Source organism: Lissotriton vulgaris, chromosome 1_1 (assembly GCF_964263255.1).
Source record: "Lissotriton vulgaris chromosome 1_1, aLisVul1.2, whole genome shotgun sequence".
NCBI classification, from domain to species: domain Eukaryota; kingdom Metazoa; phylum Chordata; class Amphibia; order Caudata; family Salamandridae; genus Lissotriton; species Lissotriton vulgaris.
Genome location: NC_141685.1, coordinates 1,545,463,440 through 1,545,481,853, shown reverse-complemented (window position 1 = coordinate 1,545,481,853; position 18,414 = coordinate 1,545,463,440). Strand labels below are relative to the sequence as shown.

General features: G+C 45.2%; 1 protein-coding gene across 1 annotated transcript in view; it reads left to right on the top strand.

Moving 5' to 3' along the window:
- CEP290 (centrosomal protein 290) overlaps nt 1-18,414 on the top strand; it is a 1,386,965-nt gene that overhangs the window by 704,811 nt on the left and 663,740 nt on the right. The window contains exons 31-33 of the mRNA XM_086918001.1: nt 2,474-2,638; nt 5,500-5,607; nt 5,701-5,835. Coding sequence (XP_086774127.1) covers nt 2,474-2,638; nt 5,500-5,607; nt 5,701-5,835 — 408 coding nt within the window. The remainder of the gene's footprint in view (nt 1-2,473; nt 2,639-5,499; nt 5,608-5,700; nt 5,836-18,414) is intronic.

Below are 18,414 nucleotides of genomic sequence, written 5' to 3'. Positions count from 1 at the left end.
TGCTGAAGTCGACGCTCCTAGGTTTCAACAAGGACTGAGGGCGGTCGCTAGCTGGATGACGCTTAATTGTCTCCAGCTAAACGCTAGTAAGACCGAGGTGATGGTATTTGGTAGACAACCGGAACTGTGGGGAGAGAGATGGTGGCCGGAGGAGTTGGGTTCTCTCATCCCAGTCTCCGAGCTTAAGAACCTCGGGGTCTGGTTGGACCCTTCCCTTACGTTTGCATGCCACACCAAACGCACGGCTGCTTGTTGCTTCGGCATCTTGCGTGGGCTCCGTCCTGTGCTAAAGTTCTTCGATGCCCCTACTCGGCAACTCATGATCCAAGCTACCGTCATCTCCAGGCTGGATTATGCTAGTTCTTTGCTGGCCGGGTTGAACGTAGCTGAGATCGGGCGCCTGCAACGGATCCAGAATGCAGCAGCGAGAGCGGTGGTAGGCCTTCCAAGATTCTGTCCTACCTCCAGCACCATACGAGCGCTGCATTGGCTCCCGGTGGCGCAGCGGATTCAGTTTAAGGTCCTCTGCGTCGCCTACAAGATCTTGAAGGGGTCCCCGGCAACGATCCTTACGACCCTCATGGCCAACTACATCCCAGCACGACCTTTAAGATCGGCAGACCTCGAATTGGCCGTGGTACCGCGCTTTAAGCGAAGCAGGGCCGGTGGACGCTCATTTCGAGTGCGGGCCGCTGCTTTGTGGAACTCCTTACCCCCGGCAATTCGCGCTATGAGTGATTTGCTTTCTTTTCGTCGCGCCGTGAAAACATTTTTATTCCCTTAGTCATTTTGCTTGTGCTGTTTTTATTTAGTTGTGTTGTGTAGCTGCCTTGTCGGGCGCCAGGACGCTCCTTAGCTGGAGCATCTGTGCGCCTAATAAAAACCACATAACATAACATAACATAACATAACATAACACCACCGGCAGTTTTCCCACCGGTGGAGTGCAAGTGTGGCACTGCTTCGATGGTGATCATCCGGATGGGTCCTCAGGACATCCCGCCCTGGGCAGTGAGGGAGGGGGGTTACTCAGACACCATTAAATCAGCGGTTCACCTTTCTCTGCCCCTGGAATAGGGTCTCTCCTGAATCGACTCCGCTGGCCCTTTGCAGAACACCCGGGTACTCCACCTCACTTTGCACCCAGGAGTGCCCCTTTTCCAGCAGTGCACGCTCATGCCGGTGTGGTGGCTGGCGGTGGCTGCAGTAACACGCATCGCGGCGCTCTGGGGTTAGACCTGTAGCCGGCGGCGGCTTGTTGCTTTCCAAAGGGACCCGACCCCGCTCCTTGACAAGTCCTGCGAAGCAGTCTTACATATACAGCAATGTTAACAAAAAGCGACCCCTGCCACTCGATATTGGAGCCGAGACTCCCGCGTATTGTACAACTTGTTTACAACGCCTGACCCTCTCTTGTTATCGCATTATGCAGGAGTGGCAATGTTATTAATTAGCTTGCGTGCTGCCCTCCGTAAAGCTGGCCAGGAAGAGAGCACGTCATTGTGTGCGTGCCCTTGTGATTAGGCCATGCACCAGAAGAAAGTGCGGCGAGTAAAGGGGCCAGTAGCCTTGGAAGGATACAAATGACGACATAATTGTCATGAGGAGGGACTAACAAGCCTTAAACCAATGGGATGGCAGCATTTACTGACTTAAGCCAATGAAATAGATGGGCGGAGAGTGTGGCAGAGCTTCCACGAAGCTTCCACACTAAAGTGTATACTATAGTCTTGGAAAGACAGCGCAAGCGCGGTCTAGGTGAGACCTAAGCAGGCATGGCTTTATTGCAAGAAATATGAACATGCTCCTTTATTTTCTGCTGTGTGCAGCACAACAAGCCTATGCCCACACACATCTTATAACACACACACTGTTTTACTCCTGGAATTAGATTTCTGTGTAGTTTAGGAGGTCACTATAAATAACATTAAATCAAGGTTAAAGTGACGGCAACTCAGTGAACAGACAAGACAATAACCAGCCAGTGAGAGTCACAGTATAAGAATTGCCCTGTGTGATTTACTGTTTAGTTACATTGAACTACATTCTACTGTGGAGATGCTGTGCAAGGGATTTTCGATTGTATAAAAATGGTGTATTTTTCCTGCTCTTTTTGGAGAAGTAAAGTTATGTGAAGCATTTTGTGAACCTTGGTGTTTTGCCAGAGTACATATGGGTGTATACTTTTAAACTTTGCTTTGTGCATGCACTTTTCAGCAGCCAAAATCTCCTTAGTAAACGTCAGTAGAAAATGAGGAGTCGGACTTGGACTTGCTGATTACCTGGTGATTTTGCACTTTTCATGGTTAACCCTCATTGGTCCAATGGTAATGCCTGTTAACTCTGCCCCATAATATGCTGTGCCCCAGCTATCCATAACTACCAGAGGACTTAACTGGGTGATACCTGTCCACCCATCATGGGGGCATGTGTGTCTTTTAATAAGTTTATCATTGTTTTTGCCTTTTAACAGGTCATTGAGTGGCAGAAGAAAATGGAAGAACTTCGTCTACATGAACTAAAACTGAATCGAGAGTTAGTCAAGAAAAAGGAAGAGATTAAGTATTTAAATAACATAATTTCTGAACATGAGCGCCTTATCAGTGGCCTCGAAGAAGAAATTGTTCAGCAAAGCAAGGTACAGTATACAGCCATACCCTATATGAACTAATAGTGCGCATTGGTTTTATTTTTTATCAAAATTGGAATCGTTTTGGAAGTTGAAAACCTGAAAACTGTGTATTACCCACACAGAAGGTTCCGGGAGTATTTCGCATAAGATTTAGATTTACACATCTCTTTTTTTGTTTTAGGTAATTTGTTTTAGCAGCAAATATTTGACTGATGAATTTGGTAATTGTTTGTCACAAACTGCATGCACCACAACATATTTAACTTGCTTGAAATATTTATCTTTGATTCTATTTAGGTGCTTGTGAAATGCCCTGTATTTAACATATCTTAAAAGGAGGCTCTTAACATTTCTCAACACCAAATTACTGTTTTTATTCGCTTTTGTGTAGAACCTTTTTTTCTTAACTTCCCCTGGCTGCACGCATTTACGGTACTTCTACTAAAACTGTTCACACTGTTGAAGGCCCATTCACTGTCAAGATAAGATGTCCTGCCACGAAAAAGGCAGACAGCTTCTAATAATATGCTGGAATGCGTTCTTCTTCATAACTTAGTTGTGTAAAGCAAATGTTTTAGCCTTAGAAGGTTTGTGGCATTTCCTATTCATGCATCAGTACCTTTCATTGCACTTTGTTGGCATTATCGTATTGATTTTTTTAACTTAATCTATTCGGTCATTATGATGAATTTCTTAAATGTTGTATTAACTTAATTTTTAACACACAGTGTTTAATATACAAGAGCTATGCTATATTTTTCTACTAAACAGGCAGCCACAAGTGCACATACCTTGCAGACAACAGGGTCATGATTTCAGTGGTCCAGCAGGTGCAGTAGCACCGAGCCAAAAGTTGTCAGAACTCCTCTATACATACTTTTGCTATATGGGACTACTAAACGGGCAGTCACAATTGTAGTCAAAAGGGACTTGATTTGAATGGTGTAGTATGTGGAGTGGCACAGGGACCAAAAGCTTTAGTCACCCCACTAAACCCAGATTGTTGCTTAAATTTAAAACTAAACAGGCAGTCACAAGTACAGTCACCTTGCAGATAACAGGGTCATGATTTTAATGGTACAGTGGATACAGTAGCACTGGGCCCTAACGATGTCAGAACTCCTCTAAACACATAATATTGCTATATTTGACTACTAAACAGACAGTCACAATTGTAGTTACCTTGCAGTTATAACACACTTGATTTTAATGGTGCAGCAGGTGCAGTAGCTTTGGGTGAAAAGCTCTTGTGACCCCATTAAACTCAGATTATTGCTAAAAGCCACTAATAGGTGAGACAGTCTCAAGTGCATTATCTAGCAGGCAATAGGGTCATGATTTAAATGACACAGCAGGTGCTGTAGCATCAGGACTAAAAGCTCCACTCACCCCACTAAACACCTAATATTGACATATTTTACTACTAAACAGGCAGTCACTAGTGCAGTTATCTTCAAGACAACAGGGTCATGATTTGAATGGTGCAGCAGGTGCAGTGATACCGGATCCAAAGGTTGTCAGAGCTCCAATAAGCAGCTAATATTGCTACAACTTCTACTATTCAGGCAGACACAATTGCAATTATCTTGCTGTTAAAAGGCGCTTGATTTGAATGGTGCAGCAGGTGCAGTGGCACCACACCCAAAAGTAGTCAGAAATCCTTTAAACACGTAATATTGCATCATTCTTTTATTCCCCTCTTTCATTTCTCAAAACGTTGCTATTACTTACCCACCCTATACCACTACTAACAGCACAATATATTTCCTTTTTATACATAGACAAGTCATGACACTTTAGCAGACTTTCTGTAACTTATATTGTACAACTACTCCACTAGCTACAGCTTACAACAAAAAGTAGCTTATTATTAATCACATATTCAAAACCTAATACATTTACCTATTCTCATTTTTCGCAGTGTGCCTTATTTCCTTTTATTTCACTGTTTCCCATCAAATAAGTCTGCCAACACTTTGTTGTTTTTTGTCTGTAAATTATTCGAATCAATGCATTTTTGTTTCTCTTCAGTGTGGCTTTTACTGTACATCCTCAAAAAGGTTTCTTAACTCTTTAGCTAGTGAAAGACTAAAGTTTCGGCCAGATGATAAAAAAATGTGTTTGGCAGTTGTCACAGGCTACTTGGAGAGAATATCTGATTAATTCGCATGAAGGATCAATTAATACTAGATGGATTCATATACTGTATACATTAGTTATTCTGTGTATAATCATGCACAGTATTGCTGAAACGTGTAGGGTGATTGATGCGGATAAAAAGGGGTTGTGAGTGTTGATGTGTTTGAGGAGTTCCAGAAGCTAATGTACAAGGCATACAAGATTTTTCTTCTTGAAAACTTTAAGAGTGGTTTAATTACTCCTGACCTCTGTAATCCGCATGGGAGGTTACAGTATGACCTATGATAAGACAGAAATAAATCAAATTAGTTTGTTTTTGAGGTGGGAGACCAAGAAGAGTGAGTGCTGTAGGTTTCAAAATCCAGGCAAAAAACTCTACGAAGCGCCATGGTAGGGTTGGCTTTTTCAGCTTAACAGTTTTTGCAGATGTGAAGGAGCGATCAGAACTTGGTGACACACGCATGTTTCCTGATGTCAGACACTTTCAAAGGTCTCCTTCAGTTTGCAGAGCAGACCACATGCTCCCAAGCTTTCTCAGGAAAATAGAAGACAGCCTTTGACATTGCTATTCACTTGCTCTCTGTCCCTCACTCGACCTTTTTAATTTAACACCTATAAGCCTTCATCGCTGTTAGATCGCTCCATACATATATAGTAGGGGGGATAGTACTGTAGATTATTTCAGGCCCATAGGAAAAGTGAAATGATACTGATGCCTTCTTTTTCAGTTTCATGAAGAGCGACAGATGGCATGGGACCAGCGAGAAGTAGAAATGGAACGCCAGCTAGACATGTATGAACATCAGCAAAATGAAGTTCTCAGCACTGCTCGAAAGGTAATTAAAAATAGAATGAATTCTGTGATGTAATATGTTACACTTCCTTTAAAGAGGTGTTACTTTGGAATTCATGTATGTTTCACCTTACAGTTTGAAGAAGCTACAGGCTCATTACCAGACTCCAGCTTACCTCTACCTCAACAACTTGATCTAGCATTGCACAAAATTAAAGAGCACATTCGAACAATCCTTGAAACCCGTGCTGCCTGCAAAACATTAGAAGAAGTGAGTACAACATAATTATAACTTGTGTTAATTTATTTCTGTTCATGTAAAATAAGTTTACTACTAAACCTGTAGTAAAAAATGTGCTTTACAAAATAAATATATTCTGAGTTTTTACAACTTTAGGTCTGCTGACATTTGAATAACGGGCATGGCATGGTACATTTCCTTGGTACTACACATCATCAGTTTGGTCTCTCAGATTTCATCAGTTCCCTTTTCTGCACCAAAGCGGTCAGTCCCAGAACAATGTTTCAGTGGTCATGCAACTTAAAATGTGTATTTCTTTATGAAAGGCCTTTGACTTATTGAAGCTGTAGCAAAAGCAAAAATTATTGACTCTGTTGGGATGGAAATGTCCTCTGCATCGTAAAGATGTGTTCCCCTGCCCTGAGTGCACAACAGTACTGTTGTCTGGATCCCTGATGCTAACTTTTTGTCATAGGTGTACACAGATCAGGCATGTGCGCTATGGCCTGTCTCACGGACTGCAGTCTTGCTGACCAAGAGGGGCACCCAAAGAACTACTTTCATAGTGGTGGAAGACTACCGCCTTCACCAGGAGTTAAGCAGCACAAGTGAGGTGGTGTCAGCATACCTTATAGTTATCAGTAGACTGGACCTTTCCTTAGTCACTTGAGTGAGGCCTACAGGCCTAGTTACCTTTATAAAAGTTCCACTCTGTTTGCTTAACTCACCCTTGGCCTACATCATGTAGAAGTATGATACTGCATAACACAGGAGTAGTGATCCTACACTGGGTGTATGTGTACCTAGTAAGGGTACAGTTCAGGGATAGAGCAGAACTGTGTAGTGCATGTGGAGATTGTATATGTACTGGGTGCATCTATGCCTGGGAGGAATATATTACTTGAGAGATGTAGTGCTGTGCAATGCACATGTGGATAAAGTTTGTGCAGAGCGTATGTCTACTTGCGTGGAGTACACTACATGAAGGGTAAAATATTGTACAGAGCACACATAGTGAGTGTGTGTGCTGGCAGTGTATGTGTTTGTAAAGAGCACATCCTGGGTAAATATAGAAAAGATCTGTGCTGAACAGTGTGCGCAATCTGTGTGTGTGTATTGAAAACATGAGCATGCTTAAGAGTACAATGCATGGAGGAACAGTACTGGACTGATCGTGTGCTGTGAATGTACCCTGAGTAAGTGTGCCTGCAAATGTACATTACATGGAGGACCCTGCGTTCCATTTTGGGAGGCCCAGACCTGCTTTGTGAAGACATGAGGAGGAGAGGAATACCCCCAGACAGATATGTGTATTGCTACATTCCTGTGAGCTGGGTGTGGACACACTGGAGGGAAAGAAGAGACTCCCTTTACATTTCAAAGCAAAAGATGTTCTTGATTGGTTATACCTTATCCACGTTTCAAATCACCTTTGTAAACAACACTCAGCCCACACCTCCTCCAACTGCTTCTTTACACTCCTTTCACCCTCTTCCTGAACACGAGTCTGCCAGAAGACTAGAGTTCATAAATAACTCCTTCATCCAGCTCCTACACCAGCACCAGTCTATAATGAACACATCGAATTGTTGGGTTTGTGGACTCATGCCACACACAACAGATAAGGGCATCCCATACTTCATCCTGCCATTCAGTTATTATGGTTCTCTGTGGGCTTTCCAGACCATGTTCCTGTTCGCCCTAGAACCATACCCGCCCCGTTCCACAGAGAGTGATTCCAGCAACAAGGCACTAGTTTATGTCAAGTCAAGTCAAGTCAGAGAATTTATATAGCGCACTACATACCCAGAGGGTCCCAAGGCGCTTAGAGAGGGGAGGAAGATTACTTGTCAAATATCCACGTTTTAAGCTGCTTTCTGAATGCTAGGTGGTTCTGGGTAAGGCGAAGGTAAGCGGGGAGTGAGTTCCATGTTTTAGCAGCCAGGTATGAGAAGGATCTGCCGCCCATGGTGGTCTTGTTGATGCGAGGTACAGTGGCGAGGGCTTGGCTGGAAGAACGTAGTTGGCGGGAGGGGGTGTAGAAGGACAGTCGTGAGTTGAGGCATTCTGGTCCGATGTCGTAGAGTGATTTGTGTGCGTGGGTTAGCAGTCGGAAAGTGATCCTCTTATTGACGGGTAGCCAGTGGAGGTCTTTAAGGTGACCGGAGATGTGCTCGTTGCGTGGGATGTCTAATATGATCCTGGCTGAGGCGTTTTGGATTCGTTGGAGTTTCTTCTGGAGTTTGGCGGTAATGCCTGCGTAGAGGGTGTTTCCGTAGTCTAGTCGGCTCGTGACCAGAGCATATGTGACTGTTTTCCTTGTTTCGGTGGGGATCCAGCGAAATGTTTTTCTCAGCATGCGAAGAATGTTGAAGCAGGAAGAGGATACGGCGCTGACTTGTCTATTCATTGAGAGTGAAGAGTCCAGTATGATGCCTAAGTTCCGTGCGTGGTCTGTCGGGATGGGTGCCTTTCCGAGGGCTTCCGGCCACCAGGAGTCGTCCCATGCAGAGGGGGATGTACCTAAGATGAGGACTTCTGTTTTGTCTGAGTTCAGTTTCAGACGGCTTTGTTTCATCCATTCGGCAACTTCTTTCATTCCTTTGTGTAGGTTAGTTTTGGCGGTGCTGGGGTCATTGGTGAGAGAAAGGATTAGTTGAGTGTCATCCGCGTAGGAGATGATGTTGAGGTTGTGTTGGCGGGCGATGGTCGCGAGGGGGCTCATGTATACGTTGAAGAGGGTGGGGCTGAGTGAGGATCCTTGTGGTACGCCACAGATGACTTCAGTGGCCTCGGACTTGAATGGTGGGAGGCGGACTTTCTGAGTTCTTCCGGTGAGGAACGAGGTGATCCATTCAAGTGCTTTTCCTTGGATTCCGATGTTATTGAGGCGTTGTAAAAGGGTGCTGTGGCAGACTGTGTCAAATGCTGCAGAGAGGTCGAGGAGGATGAGGGCGACTGTGTCTCCATTGTCCAGTAGAGTTCGAATGTCGTCTGTTGCTGCGATGAGGGCGGTCTCAGTGCTGTGTTTTGCTCGGAAGCCAGATTGTGAGGAGTCGAGGGATTTGTTGGCTTCGAGGAAGGCGGCGAGTTGGTTGTTGACAGCTTTCTCGATGACTTTGGCCGGAAATGGAAGGAGCGAGATGGGGCGGTAATTTTTGAGTTCGGTGGGGTCCGCTGTGGGTTTCTTCAGAAGGGCGGTGAGTTCAGCGTGTTTCCAGTCTTCCGGGAAGGTGGCGGAGTTGAGGGAGCTGTTGATGACGTCTCGGAGGTGCGGTGCTATGACGGAGTCTGCTTTGTTGAAGATGTGGTGAGGACATGGGTCTGTGGGGGATCCTGAGTGGATGGAATTCATCAGGCGGATTGTGTCCTCAGTGGCGATTGGGTTCCAGTCGTTAAGGGTGTTCACGGGGGGAGAATGTTCAGCACAAGGTAGGGTGGGTTGGTTTCCGGGTTGGTTGTCGAAGCTGTTGTGGATGTCTGCAATCTTGTTGTGGAAGAATGAGGCTAGGGAGTCGCAGAGGGCTTGAGAGGGGGTGATGTCGTTGGAGTTGGCCGAGGGATTGGAAAATTCCTTGACGATGTTGAAAAGTTCCTTGCTGTTGTGGGCGTTGTTGTCTAGTCGATCCTTGAATGCTGTTTTCTTGGCCTTTCGGATTAGTTGGTGGTGAGTGCGGGTGGCGTTTTTGATGTTTTTTTGACGTTTATGATATGGTTATACACATATTTCTACAATAATACAAAGAGCGAAGTCATACTGGTCAGCACATATTTTAGATGTCAAGTTGGTGATGGATTACCCAGCCAGGCCCAGGATTCCCATCAGATATCGATGAAACACCAATAAGGTCAGGCACCCTCCCATCGTAAAAACTGGTCATAAACAAGAGTCATGGACAGGTGTACGTGTATGGAAAACATGGTCTGTATGTAGTGAATGGTTTATGGCATGTTGTGCCTTGATGATATCTTACTCGGCCACTGGGCGAGGAGCTGCCCAAACAGGTTTGGCTGGAGGCAGTGGAGTCAGCTCGGCCAGGTCATGGGGAAGTCAGCTACGGTGGACGTGTCCTTTCAGATCAAACTCGGTCTTAATCAATTGACTATATGAGGGCAAGTCACAAGATGGATGCCGTTTACAAGATGGAGTCTGAGGGTTCGGAACGGAAACCATGATTTAAGGGCGTTGTCAGGTCCCAGCGGGTGGTGGAGAGTTCGGCATCAAGGGTTCGTTTTAAGATCAGGTCAGGCTCCAGTCACACGCTTCCTGGCTGTCTTTGGAGGCTACTTGTAGCGCAATTCAGATGTAAAGAGACACTTCCTGATTGTGCCACTGACTAGTTGCTTTACGCTCTAGTCTTTCGTGGCGGCCATTTTGTGCGCTCGAGCCGTTTTCTCTGCGCACTTCAACAGTCAAATTCCTGTGAGTAAGACGCTTCTGTTTTAGCGCGTCTTTTCGAAGTATCCCAGTTTTCGATATTCAGGCCCAAGCCCCCCGGTCCCTTCCCTTCACTAGCTCTAGACTTTTTTTAGTCTTTTAGCGAGTTCGTTCCAGTTCCTGAATCGTTCCTCAGCAGCGGCGCTGTACCTTGCCTCCTCTCTTGGTAGGACTCCTCTCGTGCTTGTGTGTTAAAGTCTACTAGAGTGAGGTAAGAGCCTAGCGCTATTCCAATTCTGAAGCCTATTCTTACCTGTGAACTTTCTTGTCGAGTGATTCCTATTCACTCCAAATTTGAAGCTGAATGCTAATTTCGTTTGAACCAGTTGGGCTACATTAGAGAAAGACTCGATATTATTTTGAATCAGACTTTGAACTATTTGGACAAAGACTCACCTGCGTGAGTTAGAGACTCATTTGTGGATTATTCAAGCGGCAATCTCCTATCATCCTTCCAGTGCCTAGATGACTTCAAGTATAGTAGGGTATATTCTGATATGCATATTGGTTATACAGTATTATACCAACTGAGAACCTGCAGCAAGTTTAATTCTTCAAGTTCAGTTTGAATTCCACTCGAAGACTTATGAAAAGCTACTTACCTGGGCTTCCAAGTCCCAGACCTATCTAATTATCTACAAGAGAGGGGCTAAAGTCTGCACACATTCAGGTACTTAAAGGTTGAGAATAAATTGAGGGAGAAAGGAGAAGGTGCCAGAATATAGTGGGGAACTGTAGTAATGTTTTGCTTATTTTTGCAGGAGATGATCTTCCTGAACGAAGAGTAGAAGATTTTATGTGTGGCAGTCTCTCTGTTTGTTATCCACTTCCCCTTTCCCTTTCATTCCTGGGCTCAGAGTTCTCTGGGTACAGGGGTGTAGGGGAGTTGGGAAATTCTCACCATTAGCGAGAACCTCCTGGCCATCTGCTTCCACGGAGTCAAAGGAATTCAGGTACGCTTTCTGACAGATTGAAGTGCCATTAACATTTCTCTCCGTCTGGGCAGAATGGCAGAGGGTTTAGATGTTAAGGCTTTGGCAACTATTCTAGAGGATTTGCAAAAGCAGCTTAGTGAAACCAAGGAAGAGGTTAGGAAATCCAATCAGGAGGCTAGTTACCTTAGGCAGCGGGTAGAGGAACTTTCTGTGAGTCCTAGTCCAAATTTCGGAGGGTTAAAGCCTCCCACCTTTGCTTCTACCTCCTCGTCATCATCAGCGTTAACTACGCAAGTGGTCCATGCAATGTCCCCAACTATTCCGTTGGCCCCTCCCGAAAGATTTCAGGGAGATCCGCATAAGGCGCAGATCTTTTTAACCCAGTGCTCCCTGCATTTCCTCTGTAAGCCCATTTTATTTAAAGAGGATCAGTCCAAAGTGGCGTTTGTGCTGTCCTATCTTAGTGGTGATGCTGCAGCGTGGTCATTGCCTTTGGTCTCCTCTAATGATCCGGTGTTGTATAAATTTGAAGATTTCAAAGCAGAGTTTCTTCGAATCTTTGATCGTCGCACAATTTCTCAGACCACGGATAACGAGCTTTTGGATCTGAAACAGGGAAACCGAGAACTAGTTGCTTATCTGGCACAATACAACAAGCTAATCGTGGAAACTAATTGGCCTGCAGCAAAAAGAGCGGCAATTTTCTATAGAGGCCTAAGGGACGAGTTAAAGGATGGGTTGTCCCAAATTCCAAGAAGACCTACTGATGTCTCTGAGTTAATCGACTTGGTCCTCCAAATTGATCAAAGGCAAGCGGAACGTCGGAGTGAGAAACGAAGAGATGTCAAACCCTTTCCACCACGTTTTGATCGAGTCCGTTCAGAGCCAGTTAAGAATAGTGAAGTTCATACCAGTGAGGAACCCATGCAGATTGGTGCTGTTCGTGGTCCATTGTCTCAGGAGGAGAGAGAAAAGCGGCGCTTAGGAAAATTATGCATGTATTGTGGGCAGCCTGGTCACTTTGTCAGAGAATGTCCGAAGAAACCAAAGACCAATTCATGGGTAAAAGACAAGCTCCACCAGTAGACGGAGTTGCACTGGTGGGAGCAGCCCCTGAGACAACTCCCAAGACTCAGCTACTAGCTAATGAAGGACAGGCAGTAGCTCCACATTTGATCTTGTCATGCACAGTATGGTTCGGTAAGGGTCGGAGTGAAAGGGTGTCTATAATGTTGGATTCCGGAGCCACTGGAAACTTTTGTGATCTCCAATTTGCCAAAATGGTGGGAATTCAGTTTGAAAAGAAACTAAAGCCAGAACCGGTGCGAGCAGTGGATGGAACTGAGTTATCTTCAGGCCCAATAGTTTTTGACACTGAGGTTATTACTGTCGTTGGTCCAGAGGAACATCGGAGCTTTATTAGTTTTAACCTCATTGACGCTCCTCAGTTTCAAATGATTTTGGGGCTGCCTTGGCTTACTGAGCATAACCCTAGGATCGATTGGGCAAAACGTACCGTTGAGATGACTTCTAAATTCTGTACTGAACACTGTTTCCATGCATCGGTAGAGACCTCTCCGACTACAATGTCCGCTCATTTGGCAAATCAAATGCCCATGGTTTGTGTTGTGGAAGCTCCAGAAATTCCAGAAGCTTATCTTGACTTGAAGGAGGTCTTCAACGAAAAAGAAGCCAAAAAGTTACCTCCTCATCGGGAATATGATTGTCGTATCGAGTTGGAGCCTGGAGCCACCTTACCGTGTAGTCGCATCTATGCACTTTCGGAACCAGAGAACCAGCATCTTAAGGAATATATTGAACAGAATTTAGAGAGTGGTTTCATCCGACCCTCTCAATCGCCAGTCTCTTCCCCCCTCTTTTTTATTCCCAAGAAGGATGGGACCCTGAGGACTTGCATAGACTATCGTGCGTTAAACTTGGTCACCAAAAAGAACCGATATCCATTGCCTCTCATTTCGGAACTCTTGGATCAAGTTAAGAGTGCAAGAATCTACACCAAGCTGGATTTGAGGGGAGCATACCATTTGGTGCGAATGGCTGAGGGTGAGGAATGGAAGACGGCATTTCGCACTCGATTTGGTCTGTTTGAGTATCAGGTCATGCCTTTTGGGTTATGCAACGCACCAGCAGCCTTTCAGCATTTTGTAAATGACCTTCTAAGAGAATTTTTGGATCGTTTTGCCGTTGTCTATATTGATGACATCCTCATTTTTTCAAACAACATGGAAGAACATGTTCGACATGTTCGTGTCGTTTTAGAACGCCTGCTCCAGAACCAGCTGTATGTGAAATTGGAGAAATGCGTGTTTCATTCAGCCAAGGTGGAATTTTTGGGTTTCATCCTTTCCTCCGAAGGTGTCAACATGGATCATTCTAAACTGGAAGCCATAAGGTCCTGGCCTGCTCCCCGCTCCATCAAGGAAATACAGAGTTTGTTGGGGTTCGCCAATTTTTATCGGCGATTTATTCAGAATTTCTCTGAAAAGGTCAGACCTATTACTCGACTTCTAAAGAAAAATGAGCGTTTTGTTTGGGGAAAAGAGTCTAACGAGGCGTTTCAACAGTTAAAGGAAGCTTTTGTATCTGCACCCATTTTGCAACACCCTGATTTGAAAGAACCTTTTTATGTGGAAGCGGACGCTTCCAATTTTGCCATTGGAGGTATCCTGTCTCAGCGGCAGAAACAGACGGGACAATTACATCCTGTGGCCTATCATTCCCGGAAGCTTGCGGCTGCTGAAATAAATTATCCCATTTCCGACAAAGAACTTTTGGCAGTCAAAGAAGCTTTTAAGGTTTGGAGGCATTATCTGCTCGGAGCTCAACATGTCATCACTGTGTTCACAGATCATCGCAATTTGCAGTTCTTAAAGTATGTCAGAACACTCTCCCCCCGCCAGTTGAGATGGTCCCTTTTCTTCGCGGACTATGACTTTGTTTTGACTTACAAACCTGGGTCGGCTAATGGAAAAGCTGACGCCCTTTCTCGGCTGAGTTTGGGAGATGTGACGGACAAGAAGGAGGAAGGTTACATCATTCCACAGAATAAGATTGTAGCAGCTATTGTGGAGGATGAGCTGGAAAAGCAGGTTCGAGAAGCCTTCCAAGGAAAAGAATTCACAGATTGGACTTCCGAAGGTCCAGAAAGAGAACTAAAGGATGGGAAACCATACTTTCAAGGGAAACTGTTTGTTCCAGTCGAAGAATTACAGTCATTAATCATCCAGCAATGTCATGATCATCCCTTGGCCGGTCATAAAGGAGCTGTCAAGACGTTGGAACTGGTGAAGAGGATGTATTTTTGGCCAGGCATGGAAACACAGGTTAGGCAGCACATCGCCACTTGTGAACAGTGTATAAAGGGGAAGAGTTCTAGACAGCCACCCCAAGGGTTACTTAGGCCTTTGCCCGTAGCACCCTCTCCTTGGCATACCATTTCCATGGATTTTATTGTAGATCTACCCTCTAGTCAGGGTTATTCGGTAATTTGGGTGGTGGTTGACCAGTTCACTAAAATGAGTCACTTTGTTCCCCTAAAAAATCTTCCGACAGCTTCTCAATTGGCAGACCTGTTGGTTCAACATATTGTGCGGCTGCACGGAATCCCTAAGATTGTGATCTCTGATCGAGGTGCTCAGTTTGTCTCTCGATTTTGGAGATCTTTCTTGAGAGGCTTGGGGGTGGATTCTCGTCTGTCCACCAGCTTCCATCCGGAGACAGATGGACAGACGGAGAGGGTGAACCAAGATTTGGAGCAGTACCTTCGTTTGTATTTGATGGATCAAGAGGGAGAATGGCCCTCTCTATTGAGTACTGCAGAGTTTGCTTACAATAATTCAGTCCATTCTGCCACGGGATACTCCCCATTTTTCCTTAATTCAGGTAGACATCCTAATATGTTAGTGGGTGGAATGGAAGTAGACGTCCCTGCAGCAGAAGAGGTAATCCAAGATTTACATAAAGCCTTTCAGTCAGCATCTGAGAATCTTGTTAAGGCAAAACAGAACTATAAGAAGCAGGCAGACAAGAAGCATAGGGAGAGTCCAGAATTTGAGGCTGGGGATTTGGTGTGGGTTTCCACTCGCTATATGCGATTGAAGGGGAACAGAAAATTTCAGCCTCGGTTTGTGGGTCCCTATCCCGTGGTGAACATGGTCAATCCTGTTAGTGTTAGGTTGGCTCTTCCCAAATCGATGAAGATTCACCCCACCTTCCATGTTTCCTTGATTAAACGTAATCCTCCAAACTTTCAACGTTCCCATCCACCTGCTCCAGTTCAAGTCCAATCTGCAGAGGAGTTTGAGGTTAAGAGAATTTTGGACTCTAAATTGAGAAGAAACACTTTGTTCTACCTGGTAGATTGGAAGGGTTTCGGTCCTGAAGATCGTTCATGGGAACCAAGCAAGAATGTTCACGCCCCGCGGCTGGTAGCTGAATTTCACAAGACATATCCTCAAAAGCCTAGAGAGGGGGCTTTGGTGGGGGGTACTGTCAGGTCCCAGCGGGTGGTGGAGAGTTCGGCATCAAGGGTTCGTTTTAAGATCAGGTCAGGCTCCAGTCACACGCTTCCTGGCTGTCTTTGGAGGCTACTTGTAGCGCAATTCAGATGTAAAGAGACACTTCCTGATTGTGCCACTGACTAGTTGCTTTACGCTCTAGTCTTTCGTGGCGGCCATTTTGTGCGCTCGAGCCGTTTTCTCTGCGCACTTCAACAGTCAAATTCCTGTGAGTAAGACGCTTCTGTTTTAGCGCGTCTTTTCGAAGTATCCCAGTTTTCGATATTCAGGCCCAAGCCCCCCGGTCCCTTCCCTTCACTAGCTCTAGACTTTTTTTAGTCTTTTAGCGAGTTCGTTCCAGTTCCTGAATCGTTCCTCAGCAGCGGCGCTGTACCTTGCCTCCTCTCTTGGTAGGACTCCTCTCGTGCTTGTGTGTTAAAGTCTACTAGAGTGAGGTAAGAGCCTAGCGCTATTCCAATTCTGAAGCCTATTCTTACCTGTGAACTTTCTTGTCGAGTGATTCCTATTCACTCCAAATTTGAAGCTGAATGCTAATTTCGTTTGAACCAGTTGGGCTACATTAGAGAAAGACTCGATATTATTTTGAATCAGACTTTGAACTATTTGGACAAAGACTCACCTGCGTGAGTTAGAGACTCATTTGTGGATTATTCAAGCGGCAATCTCCTATCATCCTTCCAGTGCCTAGATGACTTCAAGTATAGTAGGGTATATTCTGATATGCATATTGGTTATACAGTATTATACCAACTGAGAACCTGCAGCAAGTTTAATTCTTCAAGTTCAGTTTGAATTCCACTCGAAGACTTATGAAAAGCTACTTACCTGGGCTTCCAAGTCCCAGACCTATCTAATTATCTACAAGAGAGGGGCTAAAGTCCGCACACATTCAGGTACTTAAAGGTTGAGAATAAATTGAGGGAGAAAGGAGAAGGTGCCAGAATATAGTGGGGAACTGTAGTAATGTTTTGCTTATTTTTGCAGGAGATGATCTTCCTGAACGAAGAGTAGAAGATTTTATGTGTGGCAGTCTCTCTGTTTGTTATCCACTTCCCCTTTCCCTTTCATTCCTGGGCTCAGAGTTCTCTGGGTACAGGGGTGTAGGGGAGTTGGGAAATTCTCACCATTAGCGAGAACCTCCTGGCCATCTGCTTCCACGGAGTCAAAGGAATTCAGGTACGCTTTCTGACAGGCGTTAGCATCACTCAATCATGACGCAAACGCATAGGGATAATGTCCTAATCATTACCGGTCCGTAGATACCAAATTCGTCATGGTACGACGATATTTTGTGATACGAGTGTTGGACCTCGATACCGGTGGAACGGCAGGGTCCGGATTTTCAGTACCACAGACCCTCCTTTTGCCCTCATATTAGGCAATAACTCATGCTAATCTGAGTCCAAATCTGTGTTGATGAATTCATGGAGATGCTGCTGTAGCATCATTCTGTTGCTCAATTCATCCCTTGATACAGGTTTCCTTACACATGAAGTAGCGCAGAGGCCACATATTGCAGGAGCGCACTGTACAAACATGCAGAACATAAACAGAACAGCTAAGATTATCCCAATGAAAATCAGAGTTTTCCATCCCCAGGCAGATATCAGTTCCCAGAACCACCCGAGCAAGGACCAATCCCCTTTCTCCACGTGAAGGGAATCAGAGATTTTGTGTATTTTGGAGATGGCCTGGTACACTGTCGGAGTATTATCGGGGACGAAAATGCAGCAACTAGATTGGATCACTCTGCATACACCACCACGGTCTGCAAGTATGACATCTAGAGCAACCCTGTTCTGAAGGGTCATAAGTCGATCCGACTGAAGCTCAGCTGTCAGGTTGCTAAGGGCACGGCCGTTTCAGTCACGGCGGACTCAACTATCCTCGTCAATTGTCGAATGTTCCTGCTGTTCACCATGGGCCCCCAAAATGGCAGAAAACCCTTTTGCGAAGTCTCCAAACTCTTGACCCGCAGTGTCGTCTTGACTCACGACACCCCTAACTGTCCTTGTCCGATGGTAATCTGCCCCGGCCGTGTAGGTGGGTGGCAACAGAAACGCGATGAAGCATGTACCCGAGAAGTCAGGGGGCAACCATGTATAGGCTTTGTCATGGCAGACGAAATAGGTGCCTTTAGCCGCTAAGAATGGAGGGGAAGTTCGGGAGGCAAACACATATGTTTCTGTGCATACGCTCTTCCCCAACTGTGCTTTGAGATCCCTGCCAATACCTTGCAGACACAAGTGGCCTCGGTGGGGCACTATCCAGACTGGGGAGGATTTCTTCGTTCTCTGGCCTTTATTCAAAGAGATCCCATATTTAGTTATATTCCAACGACTGTAGGGAGTGAGTTCATCTTTAGGAATCGTTTGATACTTGTCAACATCGTTTTTTTTTATCTGGGATCAATTTACTTAAACACTATAAGCCAACCATAAGGCAGGCCTTTGAATCCTGAAGTCAGGGTGCTGAGTATAAATGTGTGGGTGCCCCTGCATGAGCAGGACACCACTACAAACCCCAGAGTCCATTCTCCCGGCTTTGTAAGCGCAATCAGTCATTTTTATACATATAGTGGCCATCCGTCATTATGCAATGGCTAACTTTAAGTGGTTGTGCCAAACCTCTGCATGTTTGGTATCAAACATGTTGGAATCATACCCCAACAGCGCTACCGGTGTTGGAAGTATGATAC